This window comes from Rhinoraja longicauda, chromosome 10 (genome assembly GCF_053455715.1).
Source record: "Rhinoraja longicauda isolate Sanriku21f chromosome 10, sRhiLon1.1, whole genome shotgun sequence".
Lineage (NCBI taxonomy): Eukaryota > Metazoa > Chordata > Chondrichthyes > Rajiformes > Arhynchobatidae > Rhinoraja > Rhinoraja longicauda.
In genome coordinates, this window is record NC_135962.1 from 4,664,289 (window position 1) to 4,688,073 (window position 23,785).

The following is a 23,785-nucleotide window of genomic DNA, read 5'->3' on the forward strand; positions in this document are numbered from 1 at the left end:
TCAGGAAATAACTTCACAAGTTAAACCTAACCTAACCACTGGGTTTCTCCTTCTTTCTGGATATCTTCCCTGACCAAAAGTGTCTGACTGTTTAGAACCACTTGGACTCATTTTGAATCCAGTCAAGCCTTCCTTTTGACCTACATTCATAGATTCCAGTCCATCAAGTTTGACTGTCAACCCAATTGAACCTCCATTTTCAGGCTGATTCAAACTCTCACTAACTTGTGTACCTTCTTGTACCATTTCCGTTTCATCTGGTACCTGTACTTGAGTGGTAACCCAATTATCTGACTCGTCTAATTGGGTCTGATTTCAACCCTGTCTGTGCTTGCATGGGCATGACATGGTCAATGTGTACTTTTCTCACCTTTCCACTTCCAAACATCTTGACCAAGTATGTCCGTGGTCTGCACTTTCTCACTAATCTTCCAGGTAACCACTTCACCCACTTGTGATGATGGTTTTTCACCTTTACCTTCTGATTCAACTCAACACTCCTTTCCTTTACTCTACTTCCGTCATGATATGCTTTATGTTTCTCCTGTTTCTCTTCTACTGTTTGAGCCAAGTTTGGTTTCAACAGTGAAAACCTTGTTCTGGGTTTTCTTTTGAAGAACAGTTCAGCTGGTGTTTGACCAGTAGTGGTGTGAGGTGTGTTTCGATATGTAATCAGAAAGTTAGCCAGTTTGTGAAACAAACACAACTATCTTTTCTTTGGATTTGGATCCAGCAGTTGTTTGACTAATGTACGCTTCACAATTTGCACTGTGCGTTCTGCTGCTCCATTGGAAGTGGGATGGTATGGAGCTACTCTAGTGTGTTTTACAGCATTCCCTTTCATGAATTGTGCAAACTCTTGTGAACAGAATTGTGGTCCGTTATCAGACACAATTTCCTCTGGAAATCCATAGGACGCAAACAACCCTCGCAAAATGTCTATCGTTTTGCTGGATGTCGTTTTTGCATCGGAAACACCTCAACCCACTTGGAGTGACTATCAATCACAATGAACAATTGTCCATCTAACTCTGCAAAGTCCCCTTATTCCCCTTATTCTTAAACTGTGGCCCCTGGTTCGGGACTCCCCCCACATCGGGAACATGTTTCCTGCCTCTAGCATGTCCAATCCCTTAATAATCTTATATGTTTCAATAAGATCCCCTTTCATCCTTCTAAATTCCAGAGTATTCAAGCCCAGTCGCTCCAGCCTTTCAACGTACGACAGTCCCGCCATTCCGGGAATTAACCTGTTGAACCTACGCTGCATTCCTTCAATAGCAAGAATGTCCTTCCTCAGGTTTGGAGACCAAAACTGCACACAGTACTCCAGGTGTGGTCTCGCTAGGGTCCTGTACAACTGCCGAAGGACCTCTTTGCTCCTATACTCAACTCCCCTTATTACTCTATGGATCGCCACAAGCTAGTGTTCAAACAAATGATATTCGTTCTAAATACTTTGCAATAGAACGTGGGACACGTCAGGGCTGTCCTTTATATCCATCTCCCTTTGCTTTGGCTATTGAACCACTGGCCTTTTCTTTTAAGGTCCTCCACTTCCTTCAAAGGTGTTATTCGTAACGGTGTCGAATATCATTTATCTCTGTATGCGGATGATTTGTTGCTGTATGTAACTGATCCTGCATCTTGTCTTCCGGGCATTCTATCTATTCTGGATATTTTTAGTTCTTTTTCAGGATATAAACTAAATCTTCACAAGAGTGAATGTTACCCCATTAACGCAACAGCTTTACAGCTTTGCAACTTCAGGAAGCTGATTTGCTCTTTAAAATCACTCGTTCTGGATTCAAGCATCTTCGCATCAATGTGACGCGTACATTCTCAGGTCTTTTGTCTGCCAACTTTACCCCGCTCATGACTAAAGTGAAAACTGATTTTCAGAGATGGAATAATCTGCCTCTCTCTTTAATTGGGAAGATTAATTTTGTTAAAATGAATGTTTTGCCTCAATTTCTTTATTTGTTTCAATCGATTCCCTTATTCTTATCAAAACATTTTTTTGACTCCTTAGACAAAATGATTAGCTCTTTTATTTGGGGTGCGAAGCCCCCGAGGGTCCGTAAACCATTACTCCAACGATGTCAGTTCAGTGGTGGTCTCGCTTTACCGAACTTTCAATTCTACTACTGGGCTACACACATTCATAAAATACGTTGTTGGGTTGATTTGCCTCATTTAGCTGGAAGCCCGCTCTTGCCCGCCTTCATCCTCTATATCTGCTCTTATATATTCCTCTCTTCCAACCAAGATTTCATTGTTTATCAAAATCCTGTTGTGCTCAATACTCTAAAGATTTGGTATCAATTCAGGAAACATTTCAAATTTCTAGCTGCATCTCCTTTAGGTCCATTATGTAACAATTACCTGTTTCCTCCCTCGCATTTGGGTTCCGCTTTTTCGGTAAGGCATAACAAAGGTATACGATGTTTTCTTGATTTGTTTTCAGATGGTATTTTTAACAGTTTTACCAATTTATCATCATTGTATGGATTACCAGCAAATCATTTTTTTAGGTACTTCCAAATTAGATACTTTGTTTGTAAATGTTTTTCTAATTTCCCCTCTTCACCTCCACGACAAACATGGGATGGTTTGCTTACTTTCGAGTCACAACAAAGAGGGATTGTTTCAGAGATGTATAACCGCATTCTGGATCTTTGCAATCAGTCCGACTCTTAAAAACAAGGGCTGCTCGGGAGGAAGAACTGGGACTTCAACTTACTGAGGAGTGGTGGGATAACGTTGTGGGTGGGCTGTGTACTGTCATGTCTTGCGCTCGTCTTGCACTCATTCAGTTTAAGGTTATACACAGGGTCCATTTTTCTAAATCAAGACTGTCTGGGATTTATCCAGAGGTGGAGGATAAATGTGATAGATGTTCGAGCCCACACTGTCATTTGAGCCATATGTTTTTCCTTTGTCCACGATTACATAATTTTTGGTCTGGCTACTTTAATATAATGTCTACCGTAATGGGAATACATCTACTGCCCTGTCCATTGAAAGCTATCTTTGGGACCCCAGATGAGTCAGGTCGATTAAACTCTGTGCAAAACAAAATTATTAATTTTATATCTTTAATAGCCAGACGTCGCCTACTCCTACAGTGGAAATCTCCTAACCCTTCCCCTGTGTCACAGTGGCTCAAAGATGCAGTGTTTTTTCTTAAACTTGAGAAAATTAAATATACATTGAGGGGATGGACTGATTAAATATTTTCACAAATGAAAACCTTTTTTATCATACTTCACAGTCTTGCAGGTTCTGCCAGACTAAGGGCTGGTTTGTTAATCTCTGTTAAGTGTAGGTGCACTCTTCATTCTTAATTAGCCAGGGTGGGGTGTGTGACTGATGGTATGGTTGGATTCTTGGGATTTTGCATTACTATTTTTTAAAATTATTTATATTTCTTTTATGTTTCTGTATATTCTTGTATTTTTCTTTTGTGTATTATTTGAGTGTTTCTTATTAACGTCTCTTTTCTTCTTTGTGCTGATTTATTTTAAAATGTACATCTGCACGTTCATTGCAATGTCATTTAAATCTGTTCTGAATAAAAATATTTTGCAAAAAAAAAAAGCTGTGCGGGATTGGCAGTTCGGATAGATTAATACAAAGCGAGCCTTGCCCTGTAAGGATCCAAGTTGAAAACACAAATAAAAAGTTTGAAATTCATGAGACTAAATAGCACTTGATTCTCAACGTGCAAATTTGTGACTTGAAAGTTGTTGTGACTTGAAAGTTGTTCTGCAACTTGGATGTGTGGCAAGTACTCATGCTCTTGCTTCTCAACACTAAATATCACCACTACATTTTTGTCGTTTCCTTTTGAACATCTGATAGGACATCTGATAGGATGCTACCTGTAGACCATTTTGTCTCTCTTACTTTTCACGTTAACTCTTTCCATGATTGATGCTACATGACCTGAGATTTTCCAGCATTTTTTGTTTTTATTTATGATTTCCAGCATCTGATGTGGTTTCTTCAGCCAATGACCCTGCTTGGCACAGCTTAATCTCGCTTTGTACTCAAAACAGTGCAGGTCAGGTCCCTACCAGAAGCACTCAGATCTGGAGCTTGCTGCTCAAGGCTTATATCCCAAAGATGCTCTTCTGCCCTCTGTTTGGTTATGGTAGGAAAAACAACACCAACATTAATATGGATATTTATTGTAATGCGCAGAATCCTAATATATCATATCATATCATATATATACAGCCGGAAACAGGCCTTTTCGGCCCACCAAGTCCGTGCCGCCCAGCGATCCCCGTACATTAACACTATCCTACACCCACTAGGGACAATTTTTACATTTACCCAGCCAATTAACCTACATACCTGTACGTCTTTGGAGTGTGGGAGGAAACCGAAGATCTCGGAGAAAACCCACGCAGGTCACGGGGAGAACGTACAAACTCCTTACAGTGCAGCACCCGTAGTCAGGATCGAACCTGAGTCTCCGGCGCTGCATTCGCTGTAAAGCAGCAACTTTACCGCTGCGCTACCGTGCCGCCCATATGAACTCTAGTCATATATGAACTCTAGTCATATTATTACAATGATACACCTGATACTAGTAATCACTGTACTTGTGCATGTGACAATAAACTCAATGACTTAACCTGGTTATGCTGTCACGATGCTGATTTTGCACAGGCTTTCCTTTGGAGATAATTAACCTAGTTCCATTCAATCCCAGCGCAGTATCATTGTCCTGAAATGAAAATCTGGAGAATAGATTAGGATCTTGTCCAGAGTTACAGGTAGCATTTGGCTCCTGGTGCTATCAATATTTGGATCTGTAAAGAACAAGCGAGTAGATCTCATGGTAATAAAGGAAGCTGGCTATTATTCAGTGTTTGCGTTTCCTGTCCATTAGGTTACATATTTGCTGCTCAAGATTTTGCTTTGCCATAACTCTGGTGAGTTAAGTCGTCCGTCCATCTGTAGCAATGTGATAAATCAGAGCTTGGGAGAGGCTGTTGCACGCTCAAACATAACTGTACTCTTCATTCCAAAGAATCAAAGATTGAAACAGAAACATAATTGCATTTTAAACCGGGTCTTTGAAAAGAGTCACTATTAGTTGTAGCCGGTGAAGAGTGAAGAACATTGGTCATTTAAATTTGCACGTTGAGAATCAAGTGCTATTTAGTCTCATGAATTTCAAACTTTTTATGAAACTGACAACCAGAAAGACTATCCTTTTACCAACCTTTTTAATTAGTTTAAACAAGAAGTCGTTTCCTAGGAAGTCAACAACTCTGATACTAAGTGAATAAAAACCTGTTGATCTCGTGAAACCTGCAAGTGCAGTCTTCAGCTTGAGAACTTGCGTTTGAATCACAGGAAGGAATCAAATTCTAAAAATGTTATGTTTAAGATTAGTATCAACCTGTTTGGAGATGACATGAAAGTGGATGGTATCGTAAATGATGAAGGTGGTGTATTAAAATTTACAGCAGAATCAGATGGGCAAATGGGCTGGGGAATGCAGTTCAATGCAGACTTGTGAGGTGTGCATTTTGGGAAGTCAAACCAGGGCAGGACCTTCATGGTGAATGGCAGAGCCCTGGGGAGTCTAGAGCAGAGGGATCTATGAGTGCAAGGTAGACACAAAATGCTGGAGTCACTCAGCGGGTCAGGAGAGAAGGAATGGGTGACGTTTCGGGTCGAGACTCTTCTTCAGACTGATCTATGAGTGCAGGTACATAGTTCTTTGGAAGTGGCATCACAGGTGGACGGAGTGGTCAAGAATGCTTTAGATAGATTGGGCTTCAGTCAGGTTATTGAGTACAGAATGTGGATACGAGGAACTACAGATGTTGGTTTACTCAATCTAAAGAAAGACAACCCGAAACGTCACTTGTCCATATCCTCCAGAGATGCTGCCTGACTCACTGGGTTGCTCCAGCACGTTGAGTCTTTTTTAGTATAGAAGCTGGGGTGTTATGTTATAGTTGTACACGGTTTGGTGAGGCTGTATTTGGAGTATTGTGTTCAATTTTGATCACCCTGCGAGAGGGAGGATGTTGTTCGGCTGGAAAGAGCGCAGAGAAGATTTAAGAGGATGTTATCAGAACTTGAAGGCCTGAGCTATAGGGAGAAATTGGGCAAGCAAGGACTTTATTCCTTGGAGTGCTGGAGGCTAAGATTGATCATATAGAGAGGTATAAGATCATGAGGGGGATGGATATGGTGAATGTAGTCTTTTACCCAGGGTAGGGGAATCTAGAACTCGAGGGCATGGGTTTAAGGTGAAAGGAGCAAGACTTAATAGAAACCTGAGGGGCAATTTCTTTCACGCAACAAGTGATGGGTTTATGGAACTGGCTGGCAGAGGAGGAAGTACAACCAGGTACTATAACACCATTTAAAATATATTTGGACAGGTATATGGTTAAGAAAGGTTTAGAGGGATATGGGGGAAACATGGGTAAGTGCGATTCATGTAGATGCAATAACTTGGATTCATGTGGAATGAGGTTGTCGCTGTATGTTTGATGGCAAATGTAAAGAACCTGGTCCTGACTCCAGACCGTAAATGTCTTGAGCAGTGAAATGGATGATGCAATGTGATGGCTTTCTTCTGCCAACTCTAATCCCCTGCCTTGTTTGTGTATTTCAGGTGACTGCTATCCCACGCGATATCTACTGCTGTGATAGAAGTGCAGAGTACGAGCGTCGATTGATGAGGGAAGGGGGTCAACTCACAGCCAAGCAGTGCCTCCTATACGGAACCCCACAACTAGCACTTAACTGGAGAAATCGACTAACTGCCTTCTTCGTTGAAGAACCTGGGGGCTTGCTCGCGGTTCAGTTGAGACATGGCTGGTCCTTTATTAGGATCCCTGGTGAGTAAATTGGATTTTTGTGCTTATGTTAATTCTTCAAATATAGCAATTTGGGTTCTGGATATAATCCTGAGTCTCTAAGCTAAAAAATGTAAATGCTTTGAAGTAAAGATGGATTCTCTATATTGAATTCCAATCAGCAGTATGTTGGTTTATTTTCCCTCGACATTGACTGAAGTTCAAAAACTAGGTACAATTCCAGGGGAGCGTAATCGCTTCATTTACACGATATGTCACGTGGAAATCAAGTGAGTTCTTCCCAGAGTTTGTTAAACATGTTGATCAAGGAAGATTTAGACAATGCAATTTAATCCATAAAGATTATCGACTACACTAACTTCCTGTAAAGCTCCACCGGTGGTTTTCCGCCAACTGGTGGTCAAAATTATGAGGGCACACTTGAAATCCCCACTGGAAGTCCCACTGAAAATGTGGCACCTAGGCCGATTCCAACCTCATCAGGACTTCTGCGCCAATCACCAGGTCCAATTTTTCCCCACCTCAGCCGGGGCTCTGGACTCCGGCCCGGCCGGAGCTGGCAGATCCATTCCCAAAGCCGACATCTGCATCCAACTGTTGAATAAACACTATGCTGCATATGTGCTGTCTTCAATATTCTAAAATGTAGAATTTATGCATTTTGCTTACATTGCCAGAAAACTATTGTCTGATGTGCAGCAGATCAATCAGATACATTTACTTGCTAGATAAATTAAGTTGATAGAAGGATGAGAGGGCAATTGTCAAAATATAATTTCTCTTGACGGGGATCCGAAACTCAGTGCCCCAAATTGGTGGATACAGGTATCCTAAAATCTAAAAGATGCACGGGTGAGCAATTGGTTTGAATGGTCAGCAACTGGCTGTAGATTTGTATGATTTAATAAAGTGAAGCGTCGATGTGCAGTACAGTAATTTATAGGTCTGCCGTTGAATTTTTGATAGGTTGATGAGAGCAGTGCTGTTGGATATCCTACAGATTTGATAGCAGCACCATATCCTGCATATTGATAGCCATCTTTCTAGGATAAAGCAGACTGGACCCAGTGCTGCATTTGCACTTTATAAAAGAACTATCGATGCTGGAAATCTGCAGTATACATTGAGAATACAAAAAATACTCTGGTCAGGTGGCATCCATCGGGAGAGGCAAAAGTTAATATTTCTCCACATTTGTGATGCCTTATGTCACTTTAATAATTTCCAGTTCCTTGGTCCCTTTAGCTAATTTTTGCTGTTGATGAGAAATCTGCTAACGAATCTTCCCTACTAGAATGGTTTGAGACCTCCTCGCCAGCACTGCCTCAAGCAGAATATTGGCTGTCCCCAAGATATTTCCATTGACTGTCCTAAGTTCCCCAGTCTTTATGTCTTTCTCCACGATAAACACAGAGGAGAAATCCTCTGGACTTTGCCCACAAAAGGTTGACCATTTTGGTTTCTGAGGGACCTTTTTTCTCTCTCTTCGCCATCTTCACCTAACAATCTGCAAACTCCAGTCAACTTGAGCGAGTTTCTGTATAAAATCATCAAATGGGCATTGCCCCAATTCAGAATTATAACTCGCAGGCCTGTCCAGTATTTATCGTAACTATCTTAAAGCTAACTGAGCAATGGTCGCTGGTCCCAAAAAATAGGCATGAACACTTCAGCCACTTGCCCGTTCCAATTTCTTAAGAGTAAATCAAGCTTTGTCCCCTCTACATATTGCCTGAGGAAACGTTCGTGAACACGTTTAACAAATTCCGCTCTGTCTAAGCCTTTTGCACTATGACAGTCACAGTCTATATTGATAAAGATAAAATCCCCTATAATTAATGCATTAGTCTTGCAGCTGCCTGTAATCTCCTGGCATATTTGCTCTTCTAATTCCCCAAGGCGATTTTGGTGCCTACAGTGCATTCCCAACAAGATGATCATCCCGCAATCAGATCCTAATCTCGGCTCCATCCTAATGCATAACCCTCGTCAGCCTCACAAGCCAATTCCTTTCCACCATTATACTGATACCCCAAAGTCGCATCACAGCACCACATCAAGAGTTGGAGGGACTCTGGGTCAGGCAGCATCTGTGGAGGGAAATGGGCAGATGATATTTTGCGTCTGGTCACTTAATCTGGAAACATGTATTATTGATGTACTATTCTTGAGGCGTTGTAGATAGTTTAGCTGTTGCATTGCTCATAACAAGAGGAGTTGATTGCAGGAGCAAAGAGGTCTTTCTGCAGTTGTACAGGGCCCTAGTGAGACCGCACCTGGAGTACTGTGTACAGTTTTGGTTTCCAAATTTGAGGGAGGATATTCTTGCTATTGAGGTCGTGCAGCGTAGGTTTACTAGGTTAATTCCAGGAATGGCGGGAATGTCGTATGTTGAAAGACTGGAGCAACTAGGCTTGTATACACTGGAATTTAGAAGGATGAGAGGGGATCTTATTGAAACATATAAGATTATTAAGGGGTTGGACACGTTAGAGGCAGGAAACATGTTCCCAATGTTGGGGGAGTCCAGAACCAGGGGTCACAGTTTAAGAATAAGGGGTAGGCCATTTAGCACGGAGATGAGGAAAAACTTTTTTAGTCAGAGAATTGTAAATCTGTGGAATTCTCTGCCTCAGAAGGCAGTGGAGGCCAATTCTCTGAATGCTTTCAAGAGAGAGCGAGATAGAGCTCTTAAGGATAGCGGAGTCAGGAGGTATGGGGAGAAGGCAGGAATGGGGTACTGATTGAGAATGATCAGCCATTGAATGGTGGTGCTGGCTCGAAGGGCAGAATGGCCTACACCTGCACCTATTGTCTATTAATTCTTACCATTGGGTGGTGTTGGAGTTCTGACATGACAAGCAGTTCCTTTATAGAGAGTTGCAAAGTTTTATACGTCACCAGCTCCCAACAATCAGGCCCCGAGTCCCTAGACAGTTGCTTACTTTTCTTGGTTATTGTATGGTTTTACAAGTACTTACTGTGACTAATTCTTCCTGCAGTACATTCCTAACTATTTAGCTTACACAGTAAAACAACAGATGTTTAAACAACTTTGTGTACAAGTTCCTGTTGCAGAAGTTAATACTTGTAAGACAACAAGACTGTCAGAAATAGTTTTAACTACAGATTAGTCATTGTAATATGGACTAGTTGATGTAGATTAACCACCATGCCAGTGACATTCCATTGTGATAGATGCAGATCTTTAGCTCCTGCACATTGCTAGCCAGCCCCATGACAAGCTGATCCATAATTCCCTCCTTGGAGGTGGTGGTGAACTGTGTTCGTCCTTCTGGTGAACTACTGTTTGGTAGGCAGTTTCAAGATTCAATAGACAATAGGTACAGGAGGAGGCCATTCGGACTTGGTGGTGAAGGAACGGTGATGTATTTTCAAGTTAGGATTATAAGCAACTTGGAGGGAACCTGATGATGGTAGTGTTCCCGTGCTCCTATTTCTTACGTGATGGTAAAGGCTGCCGTTTGGGAGGTGCTGTTAAGAAGCCTGAGTGACTAATTCCAGTGAATTTTAGTCGATGATTTGTAGTGTGGAAGGAATTAATTTTAGTGTAATGGGTGGGGTACTAATCAAATGAGCTGCACTATTTTGTAATTGTCAGCCCTCTTGACTGCCGATGGAGCTGCAATTGACCAGGCAGGTAGAGAGAATTGTATGGCGCTCCTGACTTTTATTTTATGTAGCTGGTGGAAAGACCTTGGATCGTCAAGAGTTGACACAGTTGCCAAAGGATACAGAGACTCTGATTTACTTCTGTAGCAGTCATAGTATGCATAGTAAATGAAAGAATATTTGGAGTCCCAACGCTCAGCTTTATTCCCCATAACCCTGCAACTTTCTTCCTTTCCTGGTCTATCTAATCCCCTTTTGCAAATTCTGGCCCAGCCTTCTAATATTCTTCCATGCAATACATTTCTGGAAAGTTTCTGGGATCAACTACGAGCTTGGTTTCTTTGATAAAATGGAAGCAGTGTTGTGACCGCACGACAGTGTAGATCTCTAATTGAATGGTTGACCTATGTTATAAAACTGTAAGGAACTATAACTTTCAGCCACATTACAAAATTATAAGGCTGCCCATTGTTAATAAATGGGGCCAAATGAATAAGTAAAATATTTTTTTTCAATCATAAACAATCTGGGTAACTAATTTTGGTGGTTCATTGCTCTCTTTTGAGGCATGACAACAATTTTTAAAAGATGTGCTATTTTACATGGAAGATAAATTTATTTTCTCTCAATACTGGGACTTCCAATGAACAAAAGGTGAAAGTGACATCAAGAGAGTGCAATGAAACATAATGTGAAAGCTGAGTTATCATTAATAGCCTGTGCATCATATTAAAAGGTATGAATGCACAACTAGTAACAATGTTGTGGGTCAATTTTACTGAGCTATCACGGCACACATTCTGTTTATTCCAAAGCGTGTCGTCCCTCATTCTAAGTTGCCTTCCAGGAGCCCATTCAAAATTGTCAACTTTTTGTCGCTAAATCACAGCTAGAAGTGTCCTGTACCAATTCCTGTAAATTCTTGTGGCCTCCCAAAATAATTAAAAGCAAAATGCAAGAGCTGGAAATCTGAAAAACAGCACCCTTCAAGAAATTCAAAATGTTATACAACTGATGACTTGGTTTCTGAAGGTAGTTAGCAAAGATACTAGAGGAGCAAGATGAACCACCCCGTCGAAATCGCCTATACTGAAGTGTTGTACGCAAAGGAGCGTAATGACCGTCATTTTAATAAGCAAAACCCGCCGTTCGCTATGCCTCCCGTAATGTAATCAGTGTTTTGGGGGAACAGTATATGTGACGATGCCATAAAAATGCAGAATATATCTCATCTATCAATCCACAGATTTTTGTTATTTTTCTTTTAAAATGTTTCTAAGTTTCTGCCTACTAAAATGGCGCCATGACATACTACGGTTTTTAGGGTCGAGTGGTCTATCTTGCTCTGCTCTATTACCTTTGGTAGTTAGCTTGTAATGTGCCAATTCAAAGCAGCAATGTAATAAAGCACCAAATAATTTATTTTATTAGTGTTGATTGGGAATAGCTTTACACCTAATTACGAACTGAATTCCTCCCACAAACAAAACGATTAAGACACGCCTTGTGCATCTGACTGCTGTACTTCCCTGCAACAGTGAGGACATGGTAGTTCATTTGTTGCAGAGTTTTGGCATGGCTCGGTTTCTGGATAAGGTCGTTCGTTCATGTGAACTTCCATTCTTGGTACACTGTTGCATGTGATGGTTGCACATTGCACTGGAATTTAGAAGGATGAGAGGAGATCTTATCGAAACGTATAAGATTATTAAGGGGTTGGACACGTTAGAGGCAGGAAACATGTTCCCAATGTTATTGGAGTCCAGAACAAGGGGCCACAGTTTAAGAATAAGGGGTAGGCCATTTAGAACTGAGATGAGGAAAAACTTTTTCAGTCAGAGAGTTGTGAATCTGTGGAATTCTCTGCCTCAGAAGGCAGTGGAGGCCAATTCTCTGAATGCATTCAAGAGAGCTAGATAGAGCTCTTAAGGATAGCGGAGTCAGGGGGTATGGGGAGAAGGCAGGAACGGGGTACTGATTGAGAATGATCAGCCATGATCACATTGAATGGCGGTGCTGGCTCGAAGGGCCGAATGGCCTCCTCCTGCACCTATTGTCTATTGTCTATTCTTCCTCTGAACCACCAAAATCCTTCTACTGGGTTCCTCCAAGGAAAGGTTTAGAGGGAAATGGATCAAATATCGGTAAATGGGAGTAACTTAGATGGGGCATCTTGGACGAGTTGGGCCGATAGGACAGTTTCCGTGCTGTATGACTCTCTAAACCGGTTTTCTTCCACATCTCAAAGATTTGTTGTTTGGAAAGTTAACTGGCAGGTCAGTCATCATGGCACTGGGTGCAATCATGGTATGTGGAGGTCAGTCACTGCAGTGTGGACCATGCTGAATTTGAAGCACTGTGTTATTTACTAGGCCTGGTGTAAATTTGTGGCAAGGCCTGTCCTGTTTTCTTTTAATTAAGCTCTTTCATTGAAATAACACACATTAAACTGTAACTTGGAAATGTGTTTCCTGAAGGACGCTGGGGTCTGGTTGCAATGTCACAGCGTGTTATTGAATGCAACTACGGCTGTGACAGGTTTTGACCTTTTTACTCTTCTAGCTGTCAGCAGTTTCCATCGTCATGAATGGGAAGAGTCTGAGTAATTACAGCTCAATTTGCAGATAGGGTTAAATAGCAGAAAGTGATCTGTTTACGTGGCACATTGCACTGCTTCTACCCTCTGAGGACCAGCAGTCAACAATAAATACTTCCTGCACAGTTTCCCCTCATAGTTTCTCTCAGACCCCACAGTCAGTGTTGCTGTTGAGTTCATTGGCTTCCCACACTGATTTCCTCATGCTCAGGAACAACTGACGGTGACAAACCTGAGAGCTTGATAATTCTGAAGCAGCATAAAAGCAAGTGAATATCTGGCCAAACATATAATTCACAAAGCAGGCCGGGCTGGCTCCTACCCAAATCCATTTCTTTGGCTGAGGTTAAACCCTCACAGAACCATTGACTTTGTGATGTTGTACTCAAGGTGGCAGCTATTAATATTGGGGAATGGCCCTATTTTAAACAAATGTTCCTAGAGCAGCTGCAACATAGCCTGGATGCAAAATATAGTTCCTGTTGCAATGCCTCAGATCCTAAAATGTCAGGTACTAAATCAAAACATCTGGACATTACTGTGATGGCAAGGACTGTGGACGTTGAAGGCAGCTTCTCAGCAGCGCCTTCCCAAGGACAATCGTAACACCTGCGTCCCATGACCAAAGTGGCACCCTCCATCCATTTTACAAATGTGACTTTTTGGTTTTCCACACCAGTTTTTTTTTATGTGTGAGTAACTTTGCTAATCTAGATGAATTGGAGGAGTCTGACATTCTTTGTGTTTTCGCTTGAGGATGTTCAATCTTGATTTATAGTTTGAGGAATTTTCTCAATTTTTATTATGTAAACAAGAGCACAACAAACTTGGAAACCTGTGGTCCTGTGTATCATACAGGTTATACACTATAAACTTTAGGGATGGATTCGCCACAGGTTTGTGCAATAATCATGCCTGGGCAAATCAGAGGACCTCTGGTCTGGGGAGGTTTATGTTAAACTAGACCAAGTGGACCCGTTGGGCCCAAACCTCTCCTGCATTGGTGCAGCACCATGTCCTCCCCCCCTCCCCTCTCTCCTCACCCCTCTTCCTTCTCCCCCACTCCCCCCTCCCCCTCCCCTCCTTTTAAAATTAAAAATGTGAACAACTTTAAAAATATAACACCGATTTCAATGAAACTACTTGCATTATCACTAAAGTGACAATGGCGAGTAAGGTGGGCCTAAAATTGTCGCGCTATTGTGTACCGTTTTGGCTGAAGTTCAGTCACAAACAAGATAACAAAGGAGAGTTTTAGTATATAGATTAACAACTAATTAAGCCAATTAAACTAATTAAACAAAGTTTACTACTTTGTATTTTATTTGGGGCAGGGATGTGACTGCCATCAAAGGATTAATCTTTAAATTACTCATGTTGCTGTTCTGTTCATCTTACATGTCACACACTCAAGACAAATCTAACTTTACAACCATTTTCTTTATCTGTAATTTATATGTAACTTATCCAGCTTGCTCCGAAAGGTAGCTGTTCCCCTTTCAGGCCAGAGGGAGTTTGAGCTTCTCTCAGCACAAAGTATTTATTTTAGTCTATGAGCAACTAGAACATTTGCAGTGAAAACCGATTTGCTTTAATAAACAGTACTTCTATAGTCCTGTTACTATTTCATAGTAGAAAATCAGCTCTGCTTTGCTAAATGCTTTACTCTAGTCTCCTGCCAGCAAACAAACCAGGAAGCTCGCCTGTTAAATTTCCTCCTGTTGTGGAAATGAGTTATGGAGTAGTGCACATCTGGGCCAAACCATCTCCTATTTCCCTTCCCAGCTCCCATCTAAATATAAAATGCAAACAGGAAGAATGGAACAGTTAGGTTCACACACGGCACTGACCTTTCTCTGATGTGTTTGATTAGATATTTTAACAGTTCAAATCCTCTTGCTTTCCTCAATGAAATATCCCATTGTGGTGTTTAATGCTTCAGCTGTAGCACCTGTACAGTGAAGGTGCTTCAGTCTGAAGAAGGGTCTCGACCCGAAACATCGCCCATTCCTTCTCTCCTGAGATGCTGCCTGACCTGCTGAGTCACTCCAGCATTTTGTGAATAAATACCTTCGCTTTGTACCAGCATCTGCAGTTATTTTCTTATATGTACAGTGAAGGTAATCACCCGATACAGGTATCAAATAAGGACAAATTAATAAAGCCTGCTTCTCACAAGCATCCCAAATTGCTTCACAAAAGTATTACTTCTGAAAGGCTGAAGCATTGTCATATGTACCGACAATGCAACAATTACATTCTTCCATGCTGCAGCATAATAGGCCTGCAAACACAATACACATAGATAATGTAATAAACAAAAATTCAATAAATGAGCAAGAAACACTGTGTCCGTAGTGCAACCAAAGACAGTCTACAGTTCTTGGTTGGTACGGATGAAGTGGACCAAAGGAACTGTTTCTGTGCTTTATGACTCTAATTATTATAATTATGTAATTATCACATAAGCAAATATGCCTGTCATTGTTCACAAAGAGTGAAATCCCACAAAGATCTGCCCAGCTTTCTATGGTAATATTCAGATAAGGGATGTGGCTTATTTATTTGTGATGTGAGCAACACTGGCAAAGCAAGTATTTATTGCCACTTAATTAGCCAAGCCGGTCAGCCGTCTTGAACTGTGCTGTATTATTGTGTAGGCAAGAACTGCAGGTGCTGGTTTGAATCAAAGGTAGACACAAAATGCTGGAGTAACTCGGGCAGCATCTCTGGAGAGAAGGAATGGGTGACTTTTCAGGTCGAGACCTTCAGACTGATGGTGGAGACCCTTCTTCAGACTGATCTGTATTGTGCTGTATTATTAGATGGATTGTTCGGGGATTTTAACTGTGTAAATGTGAAAGAATGACTTTGCATTCCCAAATAATCTTGATGGTAGATGTGGAGGTAATGTGCCTATATTAGGGGCGGCACGGTGGCGCAGCGGTAGAGTTGCTGCCTTACAGCAAATGCAGCGCCGGAGACTCAGGTTCGATCCTGACTACGAGCGCCGTCTGTACGGAGTTTGTACGTTCTCCCCGTGACCTGCGTGGGTTTTCTCCGAGATCTTCGGTTTCCTCCCACACTCCAAAGATGTGCAGGTATGTAGGTTAATTGACTGGGTAAAATGTAAAAAGAAAAATTGTCCCTAGTGTGTGTAGGATAGTGTTAATGTGCGGGGTGGGGGTGGGAGTAGGGGTGAGGGTGAGATACAACGTCAGCTGTGGGAATGGATTTGTCTGCTCCGGTCAGGCTGAAATTCCAGAGTTCCTGTGCCCCACTGGGGGCAAACTTGACCCTCCAATCGCCTCAACAAAACTAAACTGTGTGAACGAGAGTTGTGGCGTCTTTTTTTTCGCAGATATTCTCAGCGGTACAAGTAGTAAGTGACTTGAACTAATTTGACAGCGATGTGCCACTATCAGTCTGTAAATATGATGGAAGCCCTCATTTTTATAGTGTATAAAACAAATTAAAGAGAGAGCAAGAAATCCAAGATGCCTTTTGTCATTTATGTCCAGCATCATTTTTATGCTGAGAAGATTGTTGCAGTTTTACGTGTTGCACGCATTTATTTAAATGGACAAGATGTAAATTCTGTTACATGGGAAGTGCATAGGTACCTATATCAGTGGAGTACAGTGGTACAGTAGCAGTACCTCCTCCCTCGGATGCTATTCTGATCCCCGACGCTGGCAGACAGGCTGGGAAAAGCCAGTTCCCAGCACCTAAAACAGGGTCTGGCTGCTGAAAAAACACTGGCACTCTGGACAGAGCTCTTGATTGAGCTGAGATGACAGCCAAAGAAGTAATGGCTGTTATTGGATTGGCCCACCTGAATCTTATCGCCCACTTCCTTAATAGCCAAAGCAATTCCAGCCAAAAGAGGAGGAGGAAAAGGGGGTGGGGTAAGAAGCAGCAAAAGAGAGAAAAAGTGGAGTGCCTCCCTACCAGCTGCATGCCCACTTTGCAGATTTGAAGGAAGACTGAGCTGCCGGGACAAACCCGAGACCGCCATCCTCTCTTCTACAAGGTCAAGACTGAGCTGCTGGGAGAATCCCTAGCCAGGCAGTGCTTCCTTTGAGGCTAAGACTGAGTGGCTGGGACAAGCCTGACATCACCAGTGCCTCCTCACCTGCTCTATGAGGGGCAAAGGCTGAGGGGCAAAGGCTGAGCCGCCAGGATAAGCCTTAGACCACCAGTGCTGTCTCGTCTAGGCAAAGACTGAGCGACCGCAACAAACCGTATTACCTGTGGCAACTCTTCAAGGCAAAGACTGAGCTGCCGTGACAAGCCCAAGACCACCAGCTCCTTCTCTACAAGGCCAAGGCTGAGCCATCTGGACAAGCCTGAGACTGCCAATGCCGCCTCTTTCAAGGCAAGAGTGAATTGTAGGGACAAGTCTGAGATCGCCCTGCCTCCTCCTTCAAGATTGAGTGAGCTGCCAGGACAAGCCTAACGAAGCAAGAGTGAACTGCAGGGACAAGCCTGGGATCACAGCACCTACTCCTTTGAGGCCAGGACTGAGCTGCTGGGACAAACCCAAGATTGCCAGTGCCTCCCCACCTGCACACTGACGACGAGGGACTGCGCCTCACGCCAATCTGGGCCTTCTTGTCACTTGTCATTGATTGATAAATAACCATATCATGTGAGTTTACCCCACTGCAAGTGTTGGTATAGTCATTGTCCACCTAGTGTCAGCCCCAATGCCACACGGCCCAGCCAAAGCCAACAATGTACTGGGTATGCAATCGAAAATTAAAAACCTTAGACTCCGTATTCAGGTTGGGTTGGGTTTAATTTAATACAACTTCTACACTGAATCCCTGCAACCTGATATCTGTACTGTGTGAGGATGCTGTTCATTGACTTTAGTTCAGCATTCAACACAATAGTCCCCAGCAGACTGGTTGAGAAGCTGCTGGAACTGGGGCTTAGCATCCCTCTGTGTGCCTGGGTCCTGGACTTTCTCACTGCCAGGCCCCAAGTAGTCAGGATGGGGGAACACACATCTAGCTCCCTCACCCTGAACATAGGATCCCCCCAGGGCTGCGTCCTTAGCCCCCTACTGTACTCCCTGTACACACATGACTGTAGGGCCAGGTTCAGCTCAAACTCCATCATCAAGTTTGCTGATGACACTGGTGGTGGGCCGGATCTCCAACAACGATGAGAAGGCCTACCGGGAGGAGGTGGCTGATCTGGCACACTGGTGTCAGGACAATAGCCTCCTCTTGAATGTCACTAAAACAAAGGAGCTGATTGTGGACTTCAGAAGGGCTAAACATCCAAGGACGTACACGCCACTGGAGATAAATGGGTCTATTGTGGATAGGGTGAGCAGTTTCAAATACTTGGGAGTCCGCATCGCAGAGGATCTGACGTGGGCAACGCACATTGCCGCACTGGTGGGTAAGGCTAAGCAGCGCCTTTACCACCTTAGACAACTGAGGAAATTCAGAGTGTCGCTGAGGATCCTTCATTGCTTCTACTCTGGGGCTGTAGAGAGCATCCTGTCCGGCAACATTACAGTCTGGTTTGGGAACAGCTCTGCCCAGGACAGGATGGCCCTGCAGAGAGTAGTGCGTTCGGCAGAACGCACCATGGGAACTACACTCGTCCCCCTGCAGGACCTATACATCAGGAGGTGCAGATCCAGAGCAAGCAAGATCATGAGGGACCCCTGCCACCCCAGTAACGGACTGTTCAAGATGCTACGGTCAGGCAAACGCCTCCGCTGTCACGCTGTGAAAACGGAGAGGATGAGACGGAGCTTCTTCCCACAGGCCATCAGGACTGTCAACTTTGATAACCCCAGAGACTAAATTTTTGTCGACACTTTTTGTGCTATGTTTAGTAACTTATTAACTTTATTTATATGCTGTAACTGTAATTCTTTTTGTGCACAACCCGCAGGCATTGCCACTTTCATTTCACTGCACATCGAGTATGTGTATGTGACAAATAAATTTGACTTGACTTGACTTGTTCACAGCATTGAGACAATTTTAGAATCAACTAGACCAAGTGGACCCGTTGGGCCCAAACCTCTCCTGCATTGGTGCAGCACCCTCTCCTCCTCTCCCTCCCCTCCCTCCTCCCCCCCCCTCCCTCCCTCCCCCCTTCCTCTCCCTCCCCCCCTCCTCTCCCTCCCCCCTCCCTCTCCCCTTCCCCTTCCCCTCCTCCCTCCCCTTCTCCCCTCCCCTCCCTCCCCCTCCCCATCACTTCTCCCTCCCCCCCCTCCTCCCCCCCTCTACCTCCCCTCCCTCCCTCCCTCCTTCCCCCCACCTTCCCCCCTCCCTCCCCCTCCCCCTTCCCCTCCCTCTTCCCCTCCCTCTTCCCCTCCCTCTTCCCCTCCCTCTTCCCCTCCCTCTTCCCCTCCCTCTCCCCTTCCCCTCCCCTCCTCCCTCCCCTCCCTCCACCTCCCCCCCACTTCTTCCTCCCCTGCCCTCCTCCCCCCTCTACCTCCCCTCCCTCCCCCCCTTCCCCCTACCCTCCCTCCCCCTCCCTCCCCCTTCCCCTCCCCACTCAACCGCCCTTATCCATCCTCTTCCCTCCACCCCCTCCCTCCCTTCTCCCTCCCCCCCCTCCCTAGGAGATAGATTTAAACTTTAAAATGCGAATAACTTAAAAAATTTGACACCGATTTCAATGAAACTTCTTCCATTAGCACCAAAGTGACGACGGTGAGTAAGGTGGGCCTAAAATTGTCACGCTATCAGGGACCGTTTTGGCTGTAGTTCAGGAACAAACAAACAAACAAGAGTTTTAGTATATAGATTTTACAGCATTGGAGGCTATGGTATGACATTGAATCCTGTCAGTGAACTCTTGCCCCTGATTCATTTGCTTGTTGTTCAAAACTTTTCTTTCTTGTGTTTAAATATACGATGCGTTTCTGGTTGAGCAATGTAGTGGTTTACTTTGTTAGGGTTTGGTCAGATCAACGGACTATGATTGGTTCGCTGCGTTATATTCGCATCCATTGACTTTTGGTGGGACATGCGTAGCATCGGTGAGCATAGCATCGAGATTGAATATGTTGCATCTGACAAATATCCAGTGAAGATATATCGTGCATGTTCATTTAATGACTAGGTCAGGTCCATGGAATTGAGCCCCATGGAGGACGCGTGCTTTGAAAGAGGGACGATCATTTTTTTTTAAAAGACCTCTAAAGTAGTTTAATATCTCTCTATTTCAGATAAGGAATGCTTGATCACAGACAGTGGGAAACTGCACACCCTTGATATCCTCCTGAAACGCTTGAAATCTCACGGTCATCGTGTGCTCATTTACTCCCAGATGACACGGATGATTGATCTCCTGGAGGTGAGTAACTTGGTTAACAATGAATGAAATACGACTGGTAAGATTACAAAAAGAAATATTCAACAAAAGACAGACTCGACTGACCACTGGGGAAAATAAAATAATGCCTTGTGTGTTGAATATGTCCTGTTAAATCACCTGCCGGTGGCTGTTCCTTTAAAAGCTGGTCATTCTGCTGAGAGAATCAGTTCAAGGCACAACGACCGACCGGTGACATCAGTCATCACCTCTGTGGTAATAAAATTAGAAAGATGAGGGCCATTTATGGGAACTTTGAATTACTGGAGATTGCCACAAAATGGGGATTCCAGTTTGAACTTGCCCATAAAATCCTATGAACTTGATCAGGAAGGTTTTTAAAAATAATAATTTGGGGCAAAATAATGGGTTGGTAGGTATTTGGAAAAGTTTCACGAGAATGGACTGTTTGAAAACCTCCAAAGCAGTGCAGCTGTGCTGAAAATCCCAACGGAGACATTGTTTTGAACAAGAGGAAAGCTGCGTACAAGATACAGAAGCCCTTTCCTTAGATGGATATTAATATTTTCACATGAGTGCATTTTCAGATCAACGATAAGTATGCACTCAGTTACATTACAAACTAGCTTCCAAAGAGGGGAAGAGAACCTTTGGCTAGTCCATACCGTTTAATCAAAAGAGCAAATGGGAAGCATTTAAGTAACCTGAACAGAATAGGTAGTAAAATGGACCCCAGCTACAGATTTTGGTCTGGAATCTACTTTAGTTAATCAATGTACCTCAGGTGCTCTAAAATCAACATCCACCTTTGAATGTAGACACAAAATGCTGGAGTAACTCAGCGGGTCAGGCAGCATCTCTGGAGAGAAGGACTCATTTGTTCTCTCCAGAGATGCTGCCTGACTTGCTGAATTACTCCAGCATTTTGTGTCTACCTTGGATTTAAACCAGCGTCTGCAGTTCTTTCCTATCCGCCTTTGAATGATTGGTAATGCAAGGATCAACAAGTTGGAAATGCACCTTCGTAAGAACAAGCTCTCAAAAGATGGGATATATTGTGTGTATCGTTAGTGTGAATGAATTCATCCCTAGCCATGTACCTTGTGGTACTTTATTTCTCCGTAGGACAAGGTTGTGGTATGATCTGACGCAGGGATAAAGTTTAAGAAAATAACTGCAGATGCTGGTACAAATCGAAGGTATTTATTCACAAAATGCTGGAGTAACTCAGCAGGTCAGGCAGCATCTCGGGAGAGAGGAATGGGTGACGTTTCGGGTCGAGACCCTTCTTCAGACCTCAGTGGTCTTTTTCAGATCAAAGGTGGATAGGAAAGAACTGCAGATGCTGGTTTAAATCCAAGGTAGACACAAAATGCTGGAGTAATTCAGCAGGTCAGGCAGCATCTCTGGAGAGAACGAATGGGTCCTTCTCTCCAGAGATGCTGCCTGACCCGCTGAGTTACTCCAGCATTTTGTGTCTACATTCAAAGGCGGATGGTGATTTTAGAGCACCTGAGGTACATTGATTAACCAAAGTAGATTCCAGACCAAAATCTGTAGCCGGGGTCCATTTCAGACCTCAGTCTGAAGAAGGGTCTCGACCCGAAACGTCGCCCATTCCTTCTCTCCCGAGATGCTGCCTGACCTGCTGAGTTACTCTAGCATTTTGTGAATAAATACCAGGGATAAAGTTTGCTTTGCTCTGCTCAAGCACAAAGGAGCGTGTGTTGCTTGTTTACAGGAAAAGGAGGAAAACTGTGCAGTGCAGATTATAGGATCCACTTCCTCTTTTCAGCAAGCGAGTCGTCCTGTATGGAGAATCCTGCAGTTTATTGAATGCTCCCCATGTTCAGCACAATTCTGATCACTGCTGGAGCACAGTTCCAGGCGTTCGAATACCCCTCTACAACACTAGTTACGTAACCCTGTGTAATTGTTTGTGTGTTCACGTGTCACATGACTGTTCCGGGTGGCCGGTAAAGCTGCTGCGCCACAGCCCAAGAGACCCGAGTTCAATCCTGACCTCGGGTGCTGTCTGTGTGGAGTTTGCACGTTATCCCTGTGCCTCCGGTTTCCTTCCATATCCCAAAGACGTGTGAGTCTGCAGGTTAATTGGCCTCTGTAAATTGTCCCTGTTGTGCAGGGAATTGTCTGAAAAACTGGGATAGCAGAGCTAGTGTGAACAGATGATCAATGGACACGGTGGGTCGAAGGGCCTATTTCCATGCTGTATCTTTAAACTAAACTATGATGAATGGGTCATATTCCAATGCTTTACAGTGAGAGTTTATACCTTGGGAATCAGTATGGATTCATCACTCCTGACAGAGGAGATTAGTTTAACGTGGCATCATGTTCGGCACAGACCTTGTGGGCTGAAGGGCCTGTTCCTGTGCTGTTCTGCTCTGTTTTAGGACAGAAGGGGATTCAATGTGATATCCACGCAAGTCATTGGGCAGTTTGCCTTTAACACAAAGACAAATGGAAGGTGGCCTGAGATTTATATGCTGTGCATCCATTTTTTCTTAATAGCATTGCATTTGTCACATTTTTCAGCAACAAATGCAATTGCAGTTTTCGGGTTAGACAGTCATAATCGCTCTTAGCATCTGAGAAAGGGAATTCCTGTTAATGACTTGACTGTTAGGATGGCGAGCACAGTTGCATTGGTGAGGCCCAACATATTGTGAGTGGGGGAAGGATTCAACTAGGTTAATCCATGAAATACATGGGGGGGGGGGGGGGAGGGGATAGGGGTTTGCTTCATTCTACACCCCTCAGAAAATATTCCATTCTTTCTGTTACAGGGAGACTCAATAGACAATAGGTGCAGGAATAGGCCCTTCGAGCCAGCACCGACATTCAATGTGATCATGGCTGATCATCCACAATCAGTACTCTCTCTGTTCCTGCCTTCTCCCCATACCCCCTGACTCCACTATCTTTAAGAGCTCTATCTAGCTCTCTCTTGAATGCATCCAGAGAATTGGCCTCCACTGCCTTCTGAGACAGAGAATTCCACAGATTTACAACTCTGACTGAAAATCCGAACAGTTCAGGAATTATGTCATTTTCCCGATGAAAGCATTATGTATTTCACAAGTAGCACAGGATGTTCATTCTTGACTAAGAAAATAAATGGGTTTGGGAGTTGACCATTTTGTAGGATTTCTGCTATTTGTAAGTTTCCTATAACTGGGGTCAGCTGAGTGGCTTCAGGTTGCCTCCGCAGTGGCAAAGGAGTTCACCCTTTAGCTAAAACAGGGGGAATCACAGGTCTCTAGAACACATTGGCAGCATGTGTTCATCTCCAGTAACACTGTAAAAATGAGGTCACCAAAATGTTTAAAAAGCTGCATGGTTTTCTCAGTACTCTTACTAATCT

The 23,785-nt window shown here is 43.5% G+C and overlaps 1 protein-coding gene across 4 annotated transcripts in view; it reads left to right on the forward strand.

Annotated features, from left to right (window-relative positions):
* The window catches only part of ino80 (INO80 complex ATPase subunit), a 144,467-nt gene that overhangs the window by 92,329 nt on the left and 28,353 nt on the right, over window positions 1–23,785 (forward strand). For all 4 annotated transcript variants that reach the window (XM_078406099.1, XM_078406102.1, XM_078406101.1 and 1 more), the window contains exons 26-27: window positions 6,653–6,878; window positions 20,294–20,421. In XM_078406099.1, the coding sequence (XP_078262225.1) occupies window positions 6,653–6,878; window positions 20,294–20,421 (354 nt within the window). The remainder of the gene's footprint in view (window positions 1–6,652; window positions 6,879–20,293; window positions 20,422–23,785) is intronic.